Below are 19,157 nucleotides of genomic sequence, written 5' to 3' on the forward strand. Positions count from 1 at the left end.
CTGAAGGTCACTTTTTAGGACTTGTAGGTTCTGAGGGGTGGAGGAATTCTTTTTTCCTAGCTCTCCTATGAAGGCTTCCTTGACAGAGCTGTGGGGCAGGGATAAAGACACAGGGGACCTGGGGGCTATAGTTTTACTCAGGAGTTCTGTATTGCCACCCCAAAACAGGCAATTATAGGGTATATAGAGCTTTTTTCTTTATCACCTTTCTCCTCTCTTCCCCTCCCTTCCTCTCCATTACAGAGAATCAACTCTTTAAACCAGGGGTTGGCAAACTTTTTCTGTAAAGGGCCAGATAGTGAATACTTTAGGTTTACAGAGACATAATCTCTGTCATTACTGCTCAGCTTTACCATTAGCATGAAAACAGCTATAAGCTGGGTGTGGTGGTGCACATCTGTAATTCCAGCACCTGGGAGGCTGAGGCAGGTGGACTGCTTCCAGGTCGAGGCCAGTCTGGGCTACATAGTGAGTTTAAGGCCAGCCTGAGGGCCGGGGATTTATCTCAGTGTTTCTGCTGCCTGCCTTGCAAGTGCAAGGACCCGAGTTCAATCCCTTGTACCCCCTAAAAAAAAAAAGGCCAGCCTGAACTACATAGTGAGACCCTATCTCAGAGAACCAAAGCAGCAACAACCAAACAAGAAACAGACGTAAACAAGGTTTAAATGTGTGAGGGTGGCTGTGTTCCAATAAAACTTTATTTATGGCCACTGAAATGTGAATTTTATGTATTGTCACATGTCATGAGATGTAATTCTGTTTTTTTCTCTCCCCAACCATTAAAACATTTTTTTTTTTTTTTTTAAGGCCAGGGATTTAGCTCAGTGGCACTGCACCTGCCTGGCAAGAGCAAGGTCCTGAGTTTGATCCCCGGTACCCCCCCCAAAATTTTTTTTTAAATTCTTAGCTTGTACGTCCTATTGGGAGGTAGGCAGCAGGCGGGATTTAGATTGCAGCTATAGTTTATTGAATGCTCCTACAAACAGATTCCTAGACAAAGCCTCTGGATCAGTTTTCCAAGCCTGGTGTTTCAGAGGATAGTAGACCCAAGGAAAAGGGAAAAGTGTTCTAATACAGCATGCCCTGAAAGATCATCATAGCAGATCACAGTGGGCCCAAGACTGTGTGAGCAAAGGACACAGGTCACAGAGCAGGCTTTTTTTTTTTCCACCTTGGTACCAGGGGTCAAACTCAGGACCTTGTGTTTGTGAGGCAGGCACAGTGCCACTGAGCTAAATCCCTGGCCCTAGTGCAGGCTTTTTTACACATATGGAAAAATGTTCCACATTCTTCCAGACGATGCTGTCCACCATCCCGCCTTCCCTCTTTTCCTTCTTCCCTTCCTTTCTTCCTTCTTATGGTAATGATGACTGAACACCCAGGAGTGCTCTACTACTGTAGGGAGCTGTAGCCCCAGCCAGTTGTATTGTATTGTATTGTATTGTATTGTATGATAGGGTCTTGCCATGTTGCCCACGCAGGCCTTGAATTTATGATTCTCCTACCTCAGCCTCCTGAGAAGCTGGGATTACAGACATGTCCCACCATACCCAGTAAGGTAGTACTTTTTAGCTGTCTGAGTGGCAGTACTCTCCAAATTCAGTAATACTTTACATTGGGGAGGCTGTGGGAAATAGACATTGCCATATGTTGCTGGTGGGAGGGTAATTTAGTATAACCTCTGTGGGGGTAGTTTGGCAAGATTTATCAAAATCTTTGCCTTTGATCTAGTACAGAATTCCAAATATGAGATCCTACAGATATATTTGTACAAGTATGAAATAATATATAAATAAGAATATTCATTGCACCATTGTTTTTGGCATTGGAGATTGAAAACTACCTAACTGTCCATCAAGTGAACTGGTTAAATACATCACAGTACAAAAATTCAGTGGAGTTAACTGTGTTAATGTATGTGTAAAAAATGAGGAGGATCTGTTTGCACTGGTAGGGAATGATCTCTGGGATGCATCAACTGACAAAAAGCATGACAGTGCAGTATGCTGCTGTTTGTATAAAAAGGGGTGAATACGCGCACGCGCACGCACGCGCGCACACACACACACGTTTTTGTGTTGTGCATAAACTAGCTCTGGAAGGATTCATAAAAATGTGGCGTTTGTTGCCCCTCCCCAGAAGGAACTAAGTGGTCAGGAAATAGGATGAGACTGAGACTGACTAATTGACAAACCCACCTTCCTTCCTTCCGTCCTTTCCTTCTTTTCTTTCCTTCCTTTTTTCCTTTTCTTTCCTTTCCTTTCCAGAACTGGGATTGAACTCAGGGACTTGGCACTGTGCTACATAGCCAAATATTTATTTTATTTTTTTGTCAAGTTACCCAGGCTGGGCTTGAACTTGGCATTCCTCCTGCCTCAACCTCCCAGAGTGTTTCTTTTGTATTACCTTTATAGATTTTTTTATATTTCTAGATATGAACTATGTGAATGAATACCTATTTGAAAAGTAAATAAACATTAATAAAATAAACAAAGTTAATCTTTATGGCCCTGCAAAGCCCTATAACAAGGAGACTTGGTTAATGGTATTGCCTCATTTCCCAGAATAATGTCCAGGGCAACTTGGGTTCTGTGTAATTCTTCGCTGTGACTTTTGCATCTCTCCATTAGACTTCTGATGTTTGGGTCTAGGTACTAAAGAATTGGTGGAAAAAATGAATGATGGTATATTAATGATAATTGAGAATTTAAAAGATTTAAATTCATTACAGTTCCCTTTGAATCATCTCTCACTGCAGGTCAGGGCTCCCTAACTAGTGTGCTGAGACCTGATTCCTCAGCCTTACAGAGTGCATGGCAAGGGCCAGGGTGGCCAGGGCCCCAAGATATGGCTTCTGTTTCAGAAGTCCTGTTCCTTGCCTCCTTCCTGTGTGCTGTGTAAGTAGGCATTATCTCCCGTGTGTGCAGTGAGGTGCACAGGTTGGTAAATATAGCTGTAGGCAAATATGGTCTTAGGTTTAAAAAATATATGCTGCATACAAATAATTACAGAAAAGGAAGTAGTTGTGGTCCTTGGGGCTGGGGATTTAGCTCAGTGGTTTCATCACCTGCTGCGCAAGCGCGAGGACCCTAGTTTGATCCCTGGTACCGGAAAAAAAAAAAAAGTAGTTGTGATCTTTGGGAAGAGCCTGATGGGGGTTTGCTCCAGTGTTGGGGATCCTCAGCTTTCTTTCCACTCTGGGCTCGAGGAGCAGGAGGGTAAGACCCGAGCTCTGCTCGCTGAGGACTTGTGCAGTGCCCAGAAAGCTCCCTCAGCTCCAGTCTCTCCCAACCAGCCTTGGAAAAGGAAGGAAGAGTCACATCCTAGGAAATTGTCTTGCACTTGTTCTAATTTACAAAGAATACATTATCGAAATGAGCACGTCCACTGTGTGCAGGAACAAAGTCCTCTGACCCACTTCATAACTAATACTACAGTTGAGAGCCGCTGTCCTCCAGGAGTTCGTGAAATTTCACTTTGTGGCTAGCTCAGTTGAAGTTAATTTCAAACCACCAAATAAGAGAGAATTTTTTCGAAGTATTAGTGACAATTTAAAAAAATAATCATTTTAATGGTGTTAGCTGTAGTATATTATAAATAAGAACTTTATCAAGTTCAGTTCTCATCTGAACTATAGTATTTGCTGTTCTGTTGTGTCATGGTGGGTCTAATGATGTTGGTAATGGTGTCTGTTCTTTGTGTTTTCTGGAAAAGTACTGAATTAGTATGTCAGTGTAGTACTATGTGAAGAAATCTAAGAGCTATTAAAATGCTTAAAAAATGATCAATTCTTCTTTTGTTCTCTTGACAGGATAATTGAAGCTATCTGCATAGGTTGGTTCACTGCAGAGTGCATTGTGAGGTTCATCGTCTCCAAAAACAAGTGTGAGTTTGTCAAGAGACCCCTGAACATCATTGATTTACTGGCAATCACGCCATATTACATCTCCGTGCTAATGACAGTATTTACAGGCGAGAACTCCCAACTGCAGCGGGCCGGAGTCACCTTGAGGGTGCTCAGGATGATGAGGATTTTTTGGGTGATTAAGCTTGCCCGTCATTTCATTGGTCTTCAGACACTTGGTTTGACTCTCAAACGATGTTACCGAGAGATGGTTATGTTACTCGTCTTCATTTGTGTTGCCATGGCAATCTTTAGTGCACTTTCTCAGCTTCTTGAACATGGGTTGGACCTGGAAACATCCAACAAGGACTTCGCCAGCATCCCCGCTGCCTGCTGGTGGGTGATTATCTCTATGACTACAGTTGGCTATGGAGATATGTATCCTATCACAGTGCCTGGAAGGATTCTTGGAGGAGTTTGTGTTGTCAGTGGAATTGTTCTGTTGGCATTACCTATAACTTTCATCTACCATAGCTTCGTGCAGTGTTACCATGAGCTCAAGTTTAGATCAGCCAGATACAGTAGAACCCTCTCTGCTGAGTTCCTGAATTAATGCATTGCAAATCAATTCTTGCAGACAATTTGTTTGAGATAAAGAGTTGCTGCTACTTCATATTCATGTATTTCTTGTTGGGTGAGCACTACAGAGGCATTGTCATCATCTTGGTAGAGTAAAAATTACCCTTCCCAGCTGAAGGGGTAAAACAGTTCATTTATTTTGGAGTAAATAGGAATGGAGACTGCAAAGGAAGAGTAACAACTCCTAGAGGAAGCTTTAGGATCTAATTTTATTTAGACCGGTCTCTTCCTTGCCTTGAACAATTACATATTTCTGTTTTTTTTAAAGTACATTATTTGAACACTTTAAAACAGAATGATTCTATTTTCCAAATGTTTTCCATCTTAATGAATTCAGAAGAAGCTTGGAACTTCAGTGTTATTTTTGAGACTCACATTTTCATTTCTAAATGTTTTATAATTTCTCGTATCAATGTCAGAAGTATTCTGGAAACATATGTCACATGCAAGAACTGTTTAACAAATACTTTAAAAGTTTGGCCAAAATTTAAACTGCATAACAGAGCTAGATACAAGTGAGAATGTCACTTGAAAAAACTTTCCCATACCTCTCTATCCTCTGCTCTATTTTTGTGCCTATTATTCACCTTGCCACATAGCTTCATGGAGGCCTGGGTACATTCTCTTGCTTCCATTTTGGATTTCTTTTATCTCTTTACTGAAACAACTTCAAAAAAGTATTTAAGAGTGAAGAGAGCTTGTATTGTTTAGCATTGTGTTAGATAATATTATAATTCACTGCTGTTACTAGGTGATAATCATCCTAATATTCAGATGTCCAAACAAGAATATTTCCAACATGAAAATAACAAATAGGTTGATAGTATCAGTATTTCAACCCATATTTCTTCTTCTGCTTTTAACTTTCCTCCAAACTCCATGAATTTAGTAAGTCTTACCAGATGAAAGGATATTTCTATAGTCTTTTTTTTTCTTTAGCCTTTTGATACCAAAGTCATACTTACGTGTTGTCACTGAATTATCATTAAAAAGGAAATGTTATTGTACTCTTACTTACTCTGTAGCTAAGTCAATTTTAAGCCAGCCAAAAGCAATGAATACATAATTATTTGATCTGATCTTCACTATTGTGAATCACAGCTACACTAAAACTCTTCTTGTGAGAATATTGAGTAATATGCTATATTAATCTGGCTAGATTATTAGTACTAGATAATGTACAAGTGATTTTTCAGTGCTAAATTTTAGCAATATGAATTAGAATTTTGCTTTTTTGACCAATTGGTGTAGAGAAGTCATATATAAAAATAAAAAATTAAAGTCACAGATTCAGGAATAATTTAGTGTGCACACTGCATATTTACTAGAGATGTGTTGGGGGATGGTGGACAGGACAGAAGACTTGGATGTGTTTGTCAAAGAGAGGGTCACCAAGATGTTTATTAAAGGAACATCAGCCATCAGCTAGTTCATACATGGGTAGAAGAACAGGGCAGGAGAGGGTACAGTAGTGAAGGAGTAGGGACTGAAGCTTCTGCCTTCAGAAACACGCCAGCGGTTTATTCTTTATACCTCTCTGGGTTTTGACAAAAGCCTTGAATAGCCACATTTCTTTGTCATTGTCATTGCTAAGGTAGTAACAGCAAAACTATTTTCTCTGCCCTAATTTTCTATTCTGAGCTTATGTGATATTTTAACCATTAAAAACCTCACCTCATCTTCTCCAGTACTTCTCACTACTATGTTCTTTTTTACATACTCAAATTCTGTTATTTATTGTATATTTATTATATTTTAATATAACTGAAATCCATGGCATGGATTTATTTATTTTTACCTATTTGAGTTAAGGCTTTGTGAATCATGCAAATAAAGATGGAAATGATAGCACATCAGGAATCCTTCATGTATATTACCTCCCCAAGTAAATGGTCAGTATAGAGAGCTGGGACATTGTCTCACACAGCACTTCCGAACCTCATGATGGCTGTTGCACACTTGATAAACTGCTGACTGGTGTGGGAAGAGGCAAGGAGATGCATAGGCCTGTACATTGTGCAGATGCATGCATTAGGTAGCAAGTGAGAACTCGCTTACCACTGACGTCAGCCTTTTCACAGGCTCATTTTCATTAAAAAAAATCATGCTAGATAAATGTTAATGGCAGTTTAGCCACCCATTTATAAAGGAGAAGGCTGAGACATGATAGTGTTTCATTCATAAATGGAAAAATATATGTCAGAATTTTGTTTTTCATGGATGATGCAGCTTTCTAGGGACAGAGACATTTTCTTATGAAATGTTCCTCTCTTGTGAAATGTAACATTTCCCAGAATGTTACTGCTTTAAAAAAAAAAAATTCAGCAGCATTTTTTTCTTAGTTGTCCTTTTAGGGGTTTCTTATTCAGTCTTCATGGCAGAAATACTTAGATCAAGATCTATATCAGTACCAGTAAGTCAGATACTATCCTTAAGTAGAATACCCAAAGAGGAAAGAAGCAGCCCAAATCTTTATTTTAATTTTACCATACCTGAGCACACATGATTTGATCTTATATATAACTTGATTTATATTCTCTAAAATGGAATTTTTGGAGATTAGAAAAACAAAATCAGGGAATATGTATGAATGTAAACACATGTAACAATTCAAAACCCTATTCTTTTACTACTGTGTTGTAATTGCAGGTTGCTGGTTGAAATTTATGGCATTTGTTCTCTACATTGATAAACTTACCAATCAATTCTTCCTTCCTTTTTGTTTTTGAAGGACTGAGGTTTGAACCCAGGCCTTCATTCTGAGCTCTGAGCTATATCCTCAGTGCACATGTGCCCCCCCTGCCCCCTTTTATTTTTTGAGACAGGGTTTTATTAAGTTGCTGAGATGCCCAGGTTGGGCTCAAATTTGTAATCCTCCTTCCTCAGCCTTCATAGTGCTGGAATTATAGGCATGTACTTCCATGCCTGCCTATACATTCTTTCCTTTTTTTGGTTTTTTGAGGCAGGGTCTCCCTTTGTAGTTAGGCTGGCCCTGAACTCACTGTGTAGCCCAGGCTGTCCTCGAACTCACAGCAATCCCTCCTGCCTCAGCCTCTGAAGTTCTGGGATTATAGGCGTATGCCACCATGCCCATTATATATTCTTTCTTAAAAGTGTTAAAATATATTCTTTCATAGTGACAGTAAGTCAAAATAATACTTCCTTTTTTAAACTTTTTTGCAAATAACTTCCCTGGGTCTCCTATGATCAGGTAGAGGAGGAGATGGGATTAGGTTGAATGTTGGTGTCTGAAGAATTTTTTTTTCCATTGGCTTGCTATTTCCTAGAAACAGCTTGTTTTTCCTTTTGAGACAGGGTCTCATTTTGTAGTTCAGGCTGGCCTTGAACTCACAGCAGTCCTCTTACCTCAGCCTCCCAAGTGCTGGGATTACAGGAATGTGCCACCATGCCCAATCCCTTCTTTTCTATAGAGATGAAAATAAGAACCCCTAGTTCTGTTTTACTATTAAGCTTTGTAACTTCAAATTTATTGGATAGCTTCACAGAATATTCCAGAGTTCTCTGACCCTACATAAATGTACATCTTTTATAGTATGCAGTAAACAATCTAATAAAACAATCAGACTTGTTCTAAATATATTAATAGGCATAGGGTGTTGGAGCTCACCTGGGATCCCAGAGGCCTTTTGTTTTACCTCACTCTTTTTTTGCATCTAGGTCTTAGCAGTTATTGACATTTGCTTCCACTGGGTTATAATTTAGGCATGGTCGTGCTGGTGTCTAGTTAGGCCTCAGAAACCTGATTTCCAGACTTTGGGTTCAGTACTCCTTTTTTATTTGGGACTTATAACCGCCCCCGCCCCCCCCCTTCCCCGTTTAGTTTTAAATAAAAAACAAATATTGTTTGTAGAAGCCATAGATGTCAGGAAAGACTTGGAACCAGTGCAGTACATAGGGAATGCAGATTTTGGATTGAATTTTTCTTTTCTCTCAGTGCTCCTTCCACGACCCCCAGTGCTGGGGATCAACCAAGGGCCTCTTGCATGATAGGCAAGTGCCACTGAGCTACCTCACCAGCTCCTTAATAGAATTTAAAATATTAGTGGTGTACCCATTCATGTATATATAAATAAGGACAGGTATCTCATAGTTATCACTACATTATTTAGAAGAGCCAGGCTGAGAATACCATAGCCGAGTAGACAGTAACATGGGTTGAAGCTTTAATGGAATATTCTGGGAAAGTTCCAGTTTGGTCAGGGGTGTGTTCATATGGTGTTTTGCTTCCTGTATTCCAGAACCCATCTGCACTCAGAATGGGCACCAGCTCTGCCTCTGAGAGTTAACTAAGGGTTTACTGCTCGTTTGCCTCCATAGACTTGTGACACATCATCCAAGAGCACAATTCTATTGCCCCATTCTGTGATTTAACTTACGGTTAAACTTTCAGATTTTCTACCTCTCCCCAACATTTCCAATAAGCACGTAAAACTTTTGACCGTTAGTATAAACTTTTTTGGAGGGGGTGGTACCGGGGATCGAACTCAGGTCCTTGCACTTGCAAGACAGGCAACAGAACTACTGAGCTAAATCCCCTGCCCAAAGCATTAATAATGTTTAGTAGGTAAAAGCTAGAGAGAATATTATTTGGCTTTCATTTACCTGGGGTAAGTGATTTAATGTCACTTGTATCTAAAGTGGTACTCTTCTATACTTATTTATGTAGCAGTATATTAAAACTAAAACTCGTAATTTTGAATTAGGTAGATTCCCTCCTTTCTCCCTCCCATTTATTTCTATTATTTTCAAATTAATTATGTAATTTTGCCCATGACATAGTGAAGGCTATTTGTAGGGAGTGTTGTTGAACTGTTTGTTTAAGAAAGGAAGCAAAAATAATGACAGGTGAATTTGGCTGTATCAATATACAGTGATTTATTGAACAAACGTACTGCTTTTTGTCTGTATCTTACACAGCTTGATATTGTAACTGATAAAATTCCATGGTTTCCTTCTCTTCAATACATATGACGGGAAAATTTTACTTCCTTAGTGAGATGAAATATGTTTAAATTACAAATCCTGAACTCTTTTTTTTTTTTTGGTACCGGGGATTGAACTTGGGTCCTTGTGCTTGCGCAGCAGGCGGTGAAAGCATTGAGCTAAATCCCCAGCTGGACTTGTAATTCTTTCCAGTGACCTATATGTCTGTTTTTATGTCAGAATCACAGAGAAGACTAGCTTTATATTAAGTTTGGAAATCAGCAAGTGTGAGTATCTCTTTATTCAAGACTGTTTTGGCTATTCTTATTCTCTTGTGTTTCCATATGAAATTTAGGATCAACCTGTGCTTTTTTCTTTATAAAAGGCGGGTGGCATCAGATAGGGATTGCATTGAATTTGTAAATCAACTACGAGTGTTGCCATTCTAGCAATCCTTGTTTTCCAGTCCATGGTCTGGGATGTCTTTGCATTTACTTAAATCTTCTTTCATTTCTTTCGTTTTTTTTTTTTTTTTTCTTTTTGGTACCGGAGATTGAACTTGGGACCTTGCGCTTGCGAGGCAGGCGCCGGAACCACTGAGCTAAATCCCCGGCCCTTCTTTCATTTCTTTCAACAATGTTTTGTAGTTTTCAGTGTGCAAGTGTTTTGCTCTTCTTTGGTTTAATTTATTCCTAGGTGTTTTATTCTTTTTGATATTGTAGATTGAATTATTTTCTTAATTTCATTTTCAAGTTATTCATTGCTAGGGTTTAGAAATATAGCTGATTTGTGTATAATGATAGATATGATTGTGTCATCTGCAGTGAGGTAGTTTTACCCTTTTCTTTCCAATCTGGATATTTATTAGTTCTCTCTTGCCTTATAATTCTGGTTTGGACTTCTACTACAATGCCAAATAGAAGTGTTAAGAGTGGACATCCTGGTCTTATTCCTGATTATTAAGGGGAAAGCACCTAGTCTTTCACCATTAAGTATGATGTGAACTGTGGGTTTTTCCATAGATGCCCTTTGTCAGGTTGAGGAAGTTTCCTTCTATTCCCAGTTCGTGGAGTGCTTTTTTTTTTTTTTTGGTGACAGGGTGTTAGATTCTAACAATGTCTTTTAATGAACAGATGGAAAGATTTTGTTCCTGTCAGCGTCAGGAAATGCATCTTGTTGAGGCGAGTTTCTAAATCTCCACAAGACACACTAATCAAGTTGAAGCCATAGAAGCTCTTGCTGATGGTTTTAAAACGTACTTTAATTGATACACATTTCATAGTTTCTAAGTCTGTTAAGCTGGTTCTCTTCATTAACCTAAGTTAATTTGAGTTTGTATTCACTTGCCTAAAGATACAGACTCAGACATAAGAGATAGAAGATAATTTGTTTCTGTTGCTTGGTTTATTTTAATGCCTTCTTATAACTTGAGCTTGGGCTTTTTTTTTGTTTTTTGAGTTGGGATCTTGCTACGTCATCCAGGCTGGCCTTCACCTCTCTATGTATCCCAGGCTGGGACCTTGGGCTTCTTAAGCTCATGTAGTCTAGGAGTAGTGGGAGGATGGCAGAGGGTGTGGATAAGGTGCTTCTGTCTGAGTTCCTCACTCTGCCTGCCTTGGGTATCCTTCACAGTGAGCTGGGGACCATCCTAGAAATGCTGAAGCCTGCATCTTTCCTTGGTACTTACACAAAGGGCATGTGTCACTGAATCACTACAGTGGGGAAGGATTCTCAAAAATAAGACTTGGTGGTTAAGCTGCAGCATTGCCGGAGAAGATGTTTGGTGTCTGTTGTTTTATCTTTATCTTTTGTGTGCACATAGTAGGAACATCTGCCTGATGAGTGTCACTGCTGTGCAGGGCTCTGTGGGGTACACAGAGATGGCCATAAGCAGGCCTCACTCGGGCAGATACCCTTAAGAGCGGCGCAAGGAAACTCTCTCCTGTTCTCTTCTAAAGATTGGCTCTGGTTAAACTGGAGGCTCCTTTATACAGATTTTTTAAAATGTAGCTCACCGTTATGAATGTAATCATTCTGCAGTTTCCTTTAGGAAATAATGACAATAAAATAAGTGGAGGAAAAACTCAATATTATCTGTAATAGCACATCCCCCAATGGTTGGAAGATCACTGGCAAGTTTTCCATTTTGATTAACTTGAAATGGATGGAGCCCCACTGGCATTTTTTTTTTCATGAGTAATATTGCTAATGTAGTATTTGACTGAATACTTAGAGTTTTCTAATTTTGTACATGTGCCTCAAAGGACTTAGGCTAATGGCTACATTTTTAATAAATCTTATGAATGTGCTGAGCAAATGTTAATAATTGTCAATGCATTGCAAGCACAAGGACCCGAGTTTGATCCCCGGTACCAAAAATAATAATAATAATAATGATTGTCAATGCAAATGTGGATTTCAAGCATAATGGAGTTATGAACCAAGATTTTGGCTATACTACATTTATAACATATAGATATAGATAGATAGTTTGGGAAAACAGCTTTCAAAGAAAGGTACATTTTGCTTTAGCAATAAAATAAATGTATTTACTACAAATGTTCCTAGGAATAGCAAGATCTCCAATAATTAGTTGTCAAATGTTTGAATAATGACCACAACTTTTAAAATCTATGGAGTAGTGAAAATTATAGGAAGTTCTTCAGTAAAAAATTGCTAATGTTTTATAATTCTTTTATTTTTGCTGAGTACTTACAAGTATTCTTAAAATAAATCTCTGACCCTAGCTGATCATCCTAATAAAATTTGCTTAGAGAAAACTGTAGTAGGTAGTCTCTCAAAAATATATCTTTCAGCTGGGCATATTGGCACACATCTGTAATCCCAGCAGTGGGGCAGCTGAAGCAGGAGGACTGGGAGTTTGAGGCCAGCCTGGGCTATGTAGCAAGACTTTGTCTCAAAAACAAAAAACCAACTGTCTGTCTGTCTGTCTGTCTGTCTGTCTGTCTGTCTGTCTGTCTTGCTGGGCATGATGGTGCATGCCTGGAATCCCAGCTTCTCAGAAGGTTAAGATGGGAGGATAGAGAGTTCAAGGCCAGCCTGGACAGCTCCATCTCCAAACAACAGGAATGCAACTTAATGGTAAAGCACTTGGTAATGCACAAGGCTCTGAGTTCCATCCCAAGCACCTCCCCCCAAAAAAACCCACCCAAAAAATTCTGCTGGGCGTGGTGGTGTATACACCTGTAACCCCAGCCCTCGGGAGGCTGAGGCAGGAGGATCACAGCATGTTCAAGGCCAGCCTGCATTACAAAGTGAGACCCTGCCTCAAAAAAAAAAGAAAAAAAAGAAACCTCCTGTTTGTATAGGATCATTTGTTTCAGGCATGTGCAGAGATAACAGGGTGTTTACTGTAAGGATGCAGCAGCAGCTGTCCACCTGAGTGTGGTTGTCCTGATAGCTCCCCTCCTGCCTCTGAGTCTCGCATCAGCCTCGTGTCAACTCACCTGTGTGGCATCTCTTCTCCTCCAGTATCTTCTCCACCCTAGGTCCACTGCTTGATTCTGTTACCACTTGTCATGTTCAGATCCCAGAGTAGCATTAGCTTAGTTACTTGGGGACAGGTTTTCCAGTCCTATTCCCTGGCTTGGGATATTGCCATGGGCAGAGCAATTTGCCTTAGAGGGAGGTGTTGGAAGTGCCAGAACATGGTTCCTGGAGACACCGAACAGACCACACCCTGAACAACTTTTATTCCACATTTATTTCATTTTGCTGATTGGGCATGCTGAGCAGGAAATAGCAATTAGATGTCATCATGATTGACCTGCCTGGTATATTTAAGAGTAGAGAATGGATTTTACTCAAAGATGTAATTGCTCTTGTTATATAGTTACAACAAGAGTGAATCGTTCTGTGGGCAGAAGCTGTGGCTGATTTGTGGCTGTCTAGAAGGGTGTTTGAATTGAAGACAGTGGCATCTTTTGCTAATTACTAAATAAGTACATTTCCAGATCTCTTCAATTAAAGGAACACTTAATTTGGCATTTCCATGTGGAGCTCCTTCCCCCACCCCCACCCACAAATGTGAGGACATTTTTGCAAAGGAGCAGCTCTGTGGATTGGAACCAGTGAGTACTTGGTGTTTCCTGTCCTTTCCCTCAGGGATGAGCGAGCAGATGTCTTTACCACAGGGCATCGCTGGCCCCACTGTGCAGGTGGGGCTTGGGCTGTGAACCTCTCTGGTTACCTAGTGTACAGCTGTTTTCATGTCTATTGTTATTATTTATTCATCTAGATAGTCTAATTTTTTGAATCCTATTTTGTTTCTCTTATTTTGATCTAATTTGGAAATTTAATAAGCAATTCCTGCCAAACTTCCCCTTAGAACATTTTTCTAGCGTGCTTGATTAAATTATTAGGTGAATACAGAGTTTGGGTTTTGTTGTTGTTTGTCACAGAGTTTGGTAGAGGAAATGAATACAGTAATTGTCAAACATAAAAAAACATTGACCTTGTCATTAGGTTATCTTTGTGTTTGGGCATAATGAATGCTATCTATTTTCAATTTAAGGACAAGATTTTAAATAAGTACAGTCAGTAATCAGATTTTTTTCCACTGGATATCATTGCATCAGACTATTCAGTAATTAAAAATATCTAGACTCTGTGAGTCTTTGAGCTACAGCAGAAATCTGGGATACATCTTTCTTTCTTTCTTTCTTTCTTTCTTTCTTCTTTTTTTTTTTTTTTGGTACCAGGGATCGAACTCGGGACCTTGCACTTTCCAGGCAGGCAGCGGAACCACTGAGCTAAATCCTCGGCCTGGATGCATTTTTCCACATGATGTAGTATCAATCATTTTTCACTTTTAGGCCCCAAAACTGATGGCTTACACATTAATGCACCAAATGGCCTGTGATTCAATTTATATTGTCCTTCATTTTAGGAATCCATCAACTGGAAATCTCCAAAGATAAACTGTTAAGCCATTTCTAACTTGAAAGTAAAGTTAGATCTACTTTTATAAAGATTACATAATGGAGATTTCTAAGATATGAATACCGTGTTATGGATTAAATTTTAAATTTAAATTGTGTATGTAAAGATAAATGTATATCTATTTTGCACTAAAAGGTATCTTACACTCAACCATTTTGTTTTTGTTTTTTTGGTACCGGGGATGAAACTCAGGACCTTGCACTTGTGAGCCAAGCAGTGGCACCACTGAGCTAAATCCCTGGCCCCACTCAACCATTTTTATATCATGATAGTTCAGTTTTATGTTCAAAAATGATAGAAAGCCAGGGATTATGCCACATGTCTGTAATCCTAGCACTCTGGGAGCCTGAGGCAGGAGGATCTCAAGTTCCAGCTCAGCTGTGTCAACTCAGTGATACTGTCTCAAAAAGTAAAAAAGGAGCCGGGGAGGTAGCTGATTACCAAGTCCTTGGGTTTAGTCTTTAGTACCCCCCCCCCCACACACACAGAACAAGAAACATTTTTTTTAACAGACTTTAATTTTGCTTTTGGCCTGAATTTATTTTTGATCAGTAAGCTGTTTGCCTCACTGTCCCTTGTGAGACTAAGACCTCTCTGTTTAGTTCAGAATAGTGATTTTGGTGCACATTTGTATATGTGCTGCTGAAGCGAGCACTTGGTGCACATTTGTGTTATTTTCAGAAATTAAGTCAAAGTAGCCTTATATGAAAGGTAGCCTTATGTGGAGAGCCTTATTGCAGAGATATTAGAATATTTAATTTGTAGTATTTTTTCTAGAGTTCATAATCTTGGATATTTTGGGGCATATAAGAACTTGAGAAGAATTCTCTATTTAGTTATGGGTGAGATATTAAGTACATTAAGAATGTCTTTACGCTTTCGCATTTATGTGGGGTAAAGTTATATCTTAGTTTTCTGTTTGGCACTGTCTTGGTAGAGTTCATCAGTGGATACATTTCTCTGTGTGTATGTGGTGAAGACACTTGCCTTAAAATAGAGCACTTGTGTGGTCAGGTTGTCTTCCCAGTGACTCATCTTTCTGTACATTTGGTGAATGCAGGCCGGATAAACTCCAGGGAAGTAAGAAAGAAGACAAAATGTCCTTTTCTTGTCAATAACCTGAGCTTGGATTAAAAGGTATTTTCAACACAAAGCATTTGTGGAAAAAATAATAATGTTTGGCTTTTGATGTTAAAGACAGCAAGTGGTTGAACAGACAAAATATGTGGCGGTTTTAACCATTATTTTTACTGGCCCTGTTCTCCATGGGAATGGTTATTAAATGTGCATGTGGTCAGTTTTACTGCTTCCACTGTGTATCCACCACTCTGCCAAACTGTCACCAGTGGCCACTTCCGTGTCATGAGGGAGCAGAGGTATCGCGTCAACCAATAAGGGAAGTGATTTGGGTAATAAAGATTGTATTTCAGTTTGAGATTTAGGTAATAATTGTATCTTCTGATAGCTCTCATACAAATGATGGTTTGCGGACATAGATTTTGTCTTCTAATGAAAAGATTCTTAAAATCAGCTCAACTTATGTAATGTAATTTTTCACATTTTATAGAGGATTAGTAAAGTGTGTAATCATTTGTGTCATAGCTTTTACTTGGCTGTGTTACATGTGTATTTATGTCAGACCTTTAATAATACCTATAAATGTACATCAAATATATTTAATTCATGGTTGAAGCTTTTTAAAAGCAACTTTACTCCTTAAGGAAATAATATTTTATAAGAAATTAACTTTGTTATGGTATAAATATGTTGAATGCACATCTGGGAAAAATTCTGTACAGCTTGGCCATTTGCAGAGTTAATAAAATCTTGACCTTAAAGACCACCTCCAGCTGATGCTGAATACATGTTCTTGTCTGTTGAGTTGACTTCATTAATTAGTGTAGCTCATTCTTGATGGACTTATTTCCCTTCTGTTCTGAACCAAAACTTCATTTTGCAATATATAACTGGTGGATGAAGCACGACAGGCCTGTCTCAGCTTCCTGATTGCTGGGATTACAGGTATATAACACAATGAAATTGTGTCTTCTAAATGTTGCCGCTTGTTTACAGATTATGTCTTGTTATGGTTTAGATCTAGATTATTTCCCAAGAGGCCGTGTGTTCAGAGGTGGGGCTTTTGGAAGGTGGTTGGATCATCGAGTCTCTATACTCGTAAGTGGGTTAATCCACCAAAGAGTTCGGACCTAAATGTGCCAGTAGGAGTTGGGGCCTGGTTGGAAGAGGCAAGGTCACTGGCAGGGTATAATCTTGTCCCTGACTCCTTTCTTTGCTCTCTACTTCCTGCCTGCCATGGGTTGAGCACCTTTTTCTCTGCCTGATCCCTCTGCCATCCTTTGTCTGTGTTGGAGGTGGCTGAATTTAGACCGACACTGAGCCAAAATAAACCTCTCCTTTATGTTGTGGGTGTCAGGTATTTTGTCCCAGCAAAGGGATAATGACTAAGGCATTCCGAATGACAAAAATGTCCTTCCACTTCCCCTAACGAAACTCCTGCTCTTCCTGCACCATCCCCACCCACACCCCACACCCTCACTTCCCCACCCTTGACCTGAGCAGTTTTTCTTCACAAGGCCCAGCAATGTGGTGAACATACCCTCAGGAAGCGGGCTATCAGGACCAGGCAACCATTTCCTGCTGGCAGAGGCCTTGCCTGCCTTGAATGTCTCAGCAGATCCTGGCAATGGGTTTAACTGAAACCACCCCTGCAGGAGTAGATGTGAGAAGTCTGGAGGGCAGAGAGGCAGGTCCCTTCCTGGGCAATGGTTCAGCCAGGGCTCAGCATCCCCTCAGAGTCTCTCTGACCCGCTTATGAAAGTCTGCACCCACACCTCAGGTTTCCTTTGATTTATTGTTAAAGTTATTGCTTAAAGAGCTGAGCATAAACTAAAAACAGTATGGAATCAAAAGAAATTTATAGTTACTGCATTTGAGATAGGCCACTAATCAGATAACACTTGCTGTTAATCAAGGTAATGATTTGTAAGCCACAGGGTTTTCTTGTGTGAGTTTTTCTCTATTTTAGTTTTGGAACTAATCGAGGTTTGTTTTTTGTTTGTTTTTTTAAAGGAAAAATAATAGCAAATGTCAAGCTGAACATTATATAGTTGAATTATTTTTTACCAGTTTAAAAGAAGTATAAGCCAGTATGCATGATTGAAAGTTTGGTTACCTGAGAAGATCATTAATGTTTTGGGAAAAAGAGGAAGAGTTTTCACAGGTTACCTCTGTCCCCGTCTTACACTGAGGTCTCAAGTTGACAAGGTGATATATAACAGTCAGAGTTCCATCACCCCTTCCCTCTACAGGCCTTAGGCAAGGCCTGGCAAAGTATCCCTTCATTTGTGTTCAGCTTGTGAGGACAGTGAGGTTCCGATGACTATTTAGCCCAAAATGGGTTTTGGCACCCGGCTAGAGAGCAATGTAACCTTTTCAAGGCCAAGGAATTTGTGTGTGTGTGTGTGGTCCTTCTGTCTGCTGAAAATGTTGAAGTAAGTGTTGGTGTTTTGCCAAGTCCTGAAGAATTTGTGGAGCTAGAGGTGGGGGTCTTGAGAAAAGAATTTGAGGTTGACTTGACTTAAGCAACAACCTTTTTTTTTTTTTTTGGTTTTTTGAGACAAGGTCTCACTTTGTAGCCCAGGCTGGCCTTGAACTTCCAGTGATCCTCCTGCCTGCTGTGTGCCACCACGCCCAAGCAACTTCTTTTATTTGGCCTAGCTAGGAGAAATTTAACTCATTGTAAAAATACATTGATTTTTAGCTGGGCGTGGTGGGGCATGTCTATAATCCCAGCTCTTGAGAAGCTGAGGCAGGAGGACCACCAGGAGTTTGAGGCCAGCCTGGGTTACAAAGTGAATTCAAGGCCACCCTAGACCACATAGCGAGACCTTGTCTCAAAAACAAATTTAAAAACCCAAAACTTTTTTTTTTTTGGTACCGGGGAACGAACTCGGGTCCTTGCGTTTGTGCAGCAGGTGGAGAAACCACTGAGCTAAATCCCCACCCAAAAAACCCAAAACATTGATTTTTAAAAATATAAAAAAATAGTAGAAGGCATATACTAGACAATATAAAAAAGGAAGAAAGTAAGCACATTACTTACCAATCATGGTAACAGGTTCCTGTCATCACTTGCTTAATTTCCTTCTTACCTCATTTCCTCCTGTGCTAGGCTCTCACTGCCAGATGGACGGTATATATACTCCCTGTCCATAAGGAGTTCCTGGTTGGCAAAGAACCTGAAGGTTAGGTTTTCAAATGGCTGTTGTGAGGTCTTAGAGAGCTGGAGGCTTTCTAGAGGATGAATCTTGAACTCACTTAGGGAGACAGACCCTTAAGGATTTGCAGCACTTGTGGGGTTCGGTGTGTACCAAAGCAAGAGAAAGGGGCTTGTTTTGGCACTTGCATTTTCTGTTGAGGAAGTGAACAGAAAAGAGTGTGAGGGGTGTGGTGGGAGGCCAGGTTAGGAAAGGCCTCATGCACCAGCCAAGGAGGTGGGCATTATCCTGCAGGTGGACAGCCATGGATGGATGTAAGTCATAGGAATGACCTGGCAGGGTTTGTACGTAAAGGTAAATCACTGTGAGCTGTGTCAAGGGTGCAGTGAGTCGGGACCATGGGGCCAATTCAGGGGATATTACAATCATCATCCAGGTAGAAGAAAGACATGAGAGTGAACCCAGTAGCATTGTCCAGAGAGAGAGAGAGAGAGAAAAGCTTTTGGTGTGAAAGAGCTGCATGTGAGTTG

General features: G+C 39.9%; 1 protein-coding gene across 2 annotated transcripts in view; it reads left to right on the plus strand.

Annotated features, from left to right (window-relative positions):
• Positions 1-16,232, plus strand: part of Kcng3 (potassium voltage-gated channel modifier subfamily G member 3) — a 54,941-nt gene extending 38,709 nt beyond the window's left edge. For both annotated transcript variants that reach the window (XM_004839354.3, XM_004839355.3), the window contains exon 2: positions 3,812-16,232. In XM_004839354.3, coding sequence (XP_004839411.2) covers positions 3,812-4,457 — 646 coding nt within the window. In that variant the 3' untranslated portion in view covers positions 4,458-16,232. The remainder of the gene's footprint in view (positions 1-3,811) is intronic.
• The last annotated feature ends 2,925 nt before the right edge of the window (positions 16,233-19,157 follow it).

This window comes from Heterocephalus glaber, unplaced genomic scaffold (genome assembly GCF_053883595.1).
Source record: "Heterocephalus glaber isolate CG9 unplaced genomic scaffold, H.glaber_assembly_v1.0 deba00001457, whole genome shotgun sequence".
Classification (NCBI taxonomy): Eukaryota; Metazoa; Chordata; class Mammalia; order Rodentia; family Bathyergidae; genus Heterocephalus; species Heterocephalus glaber.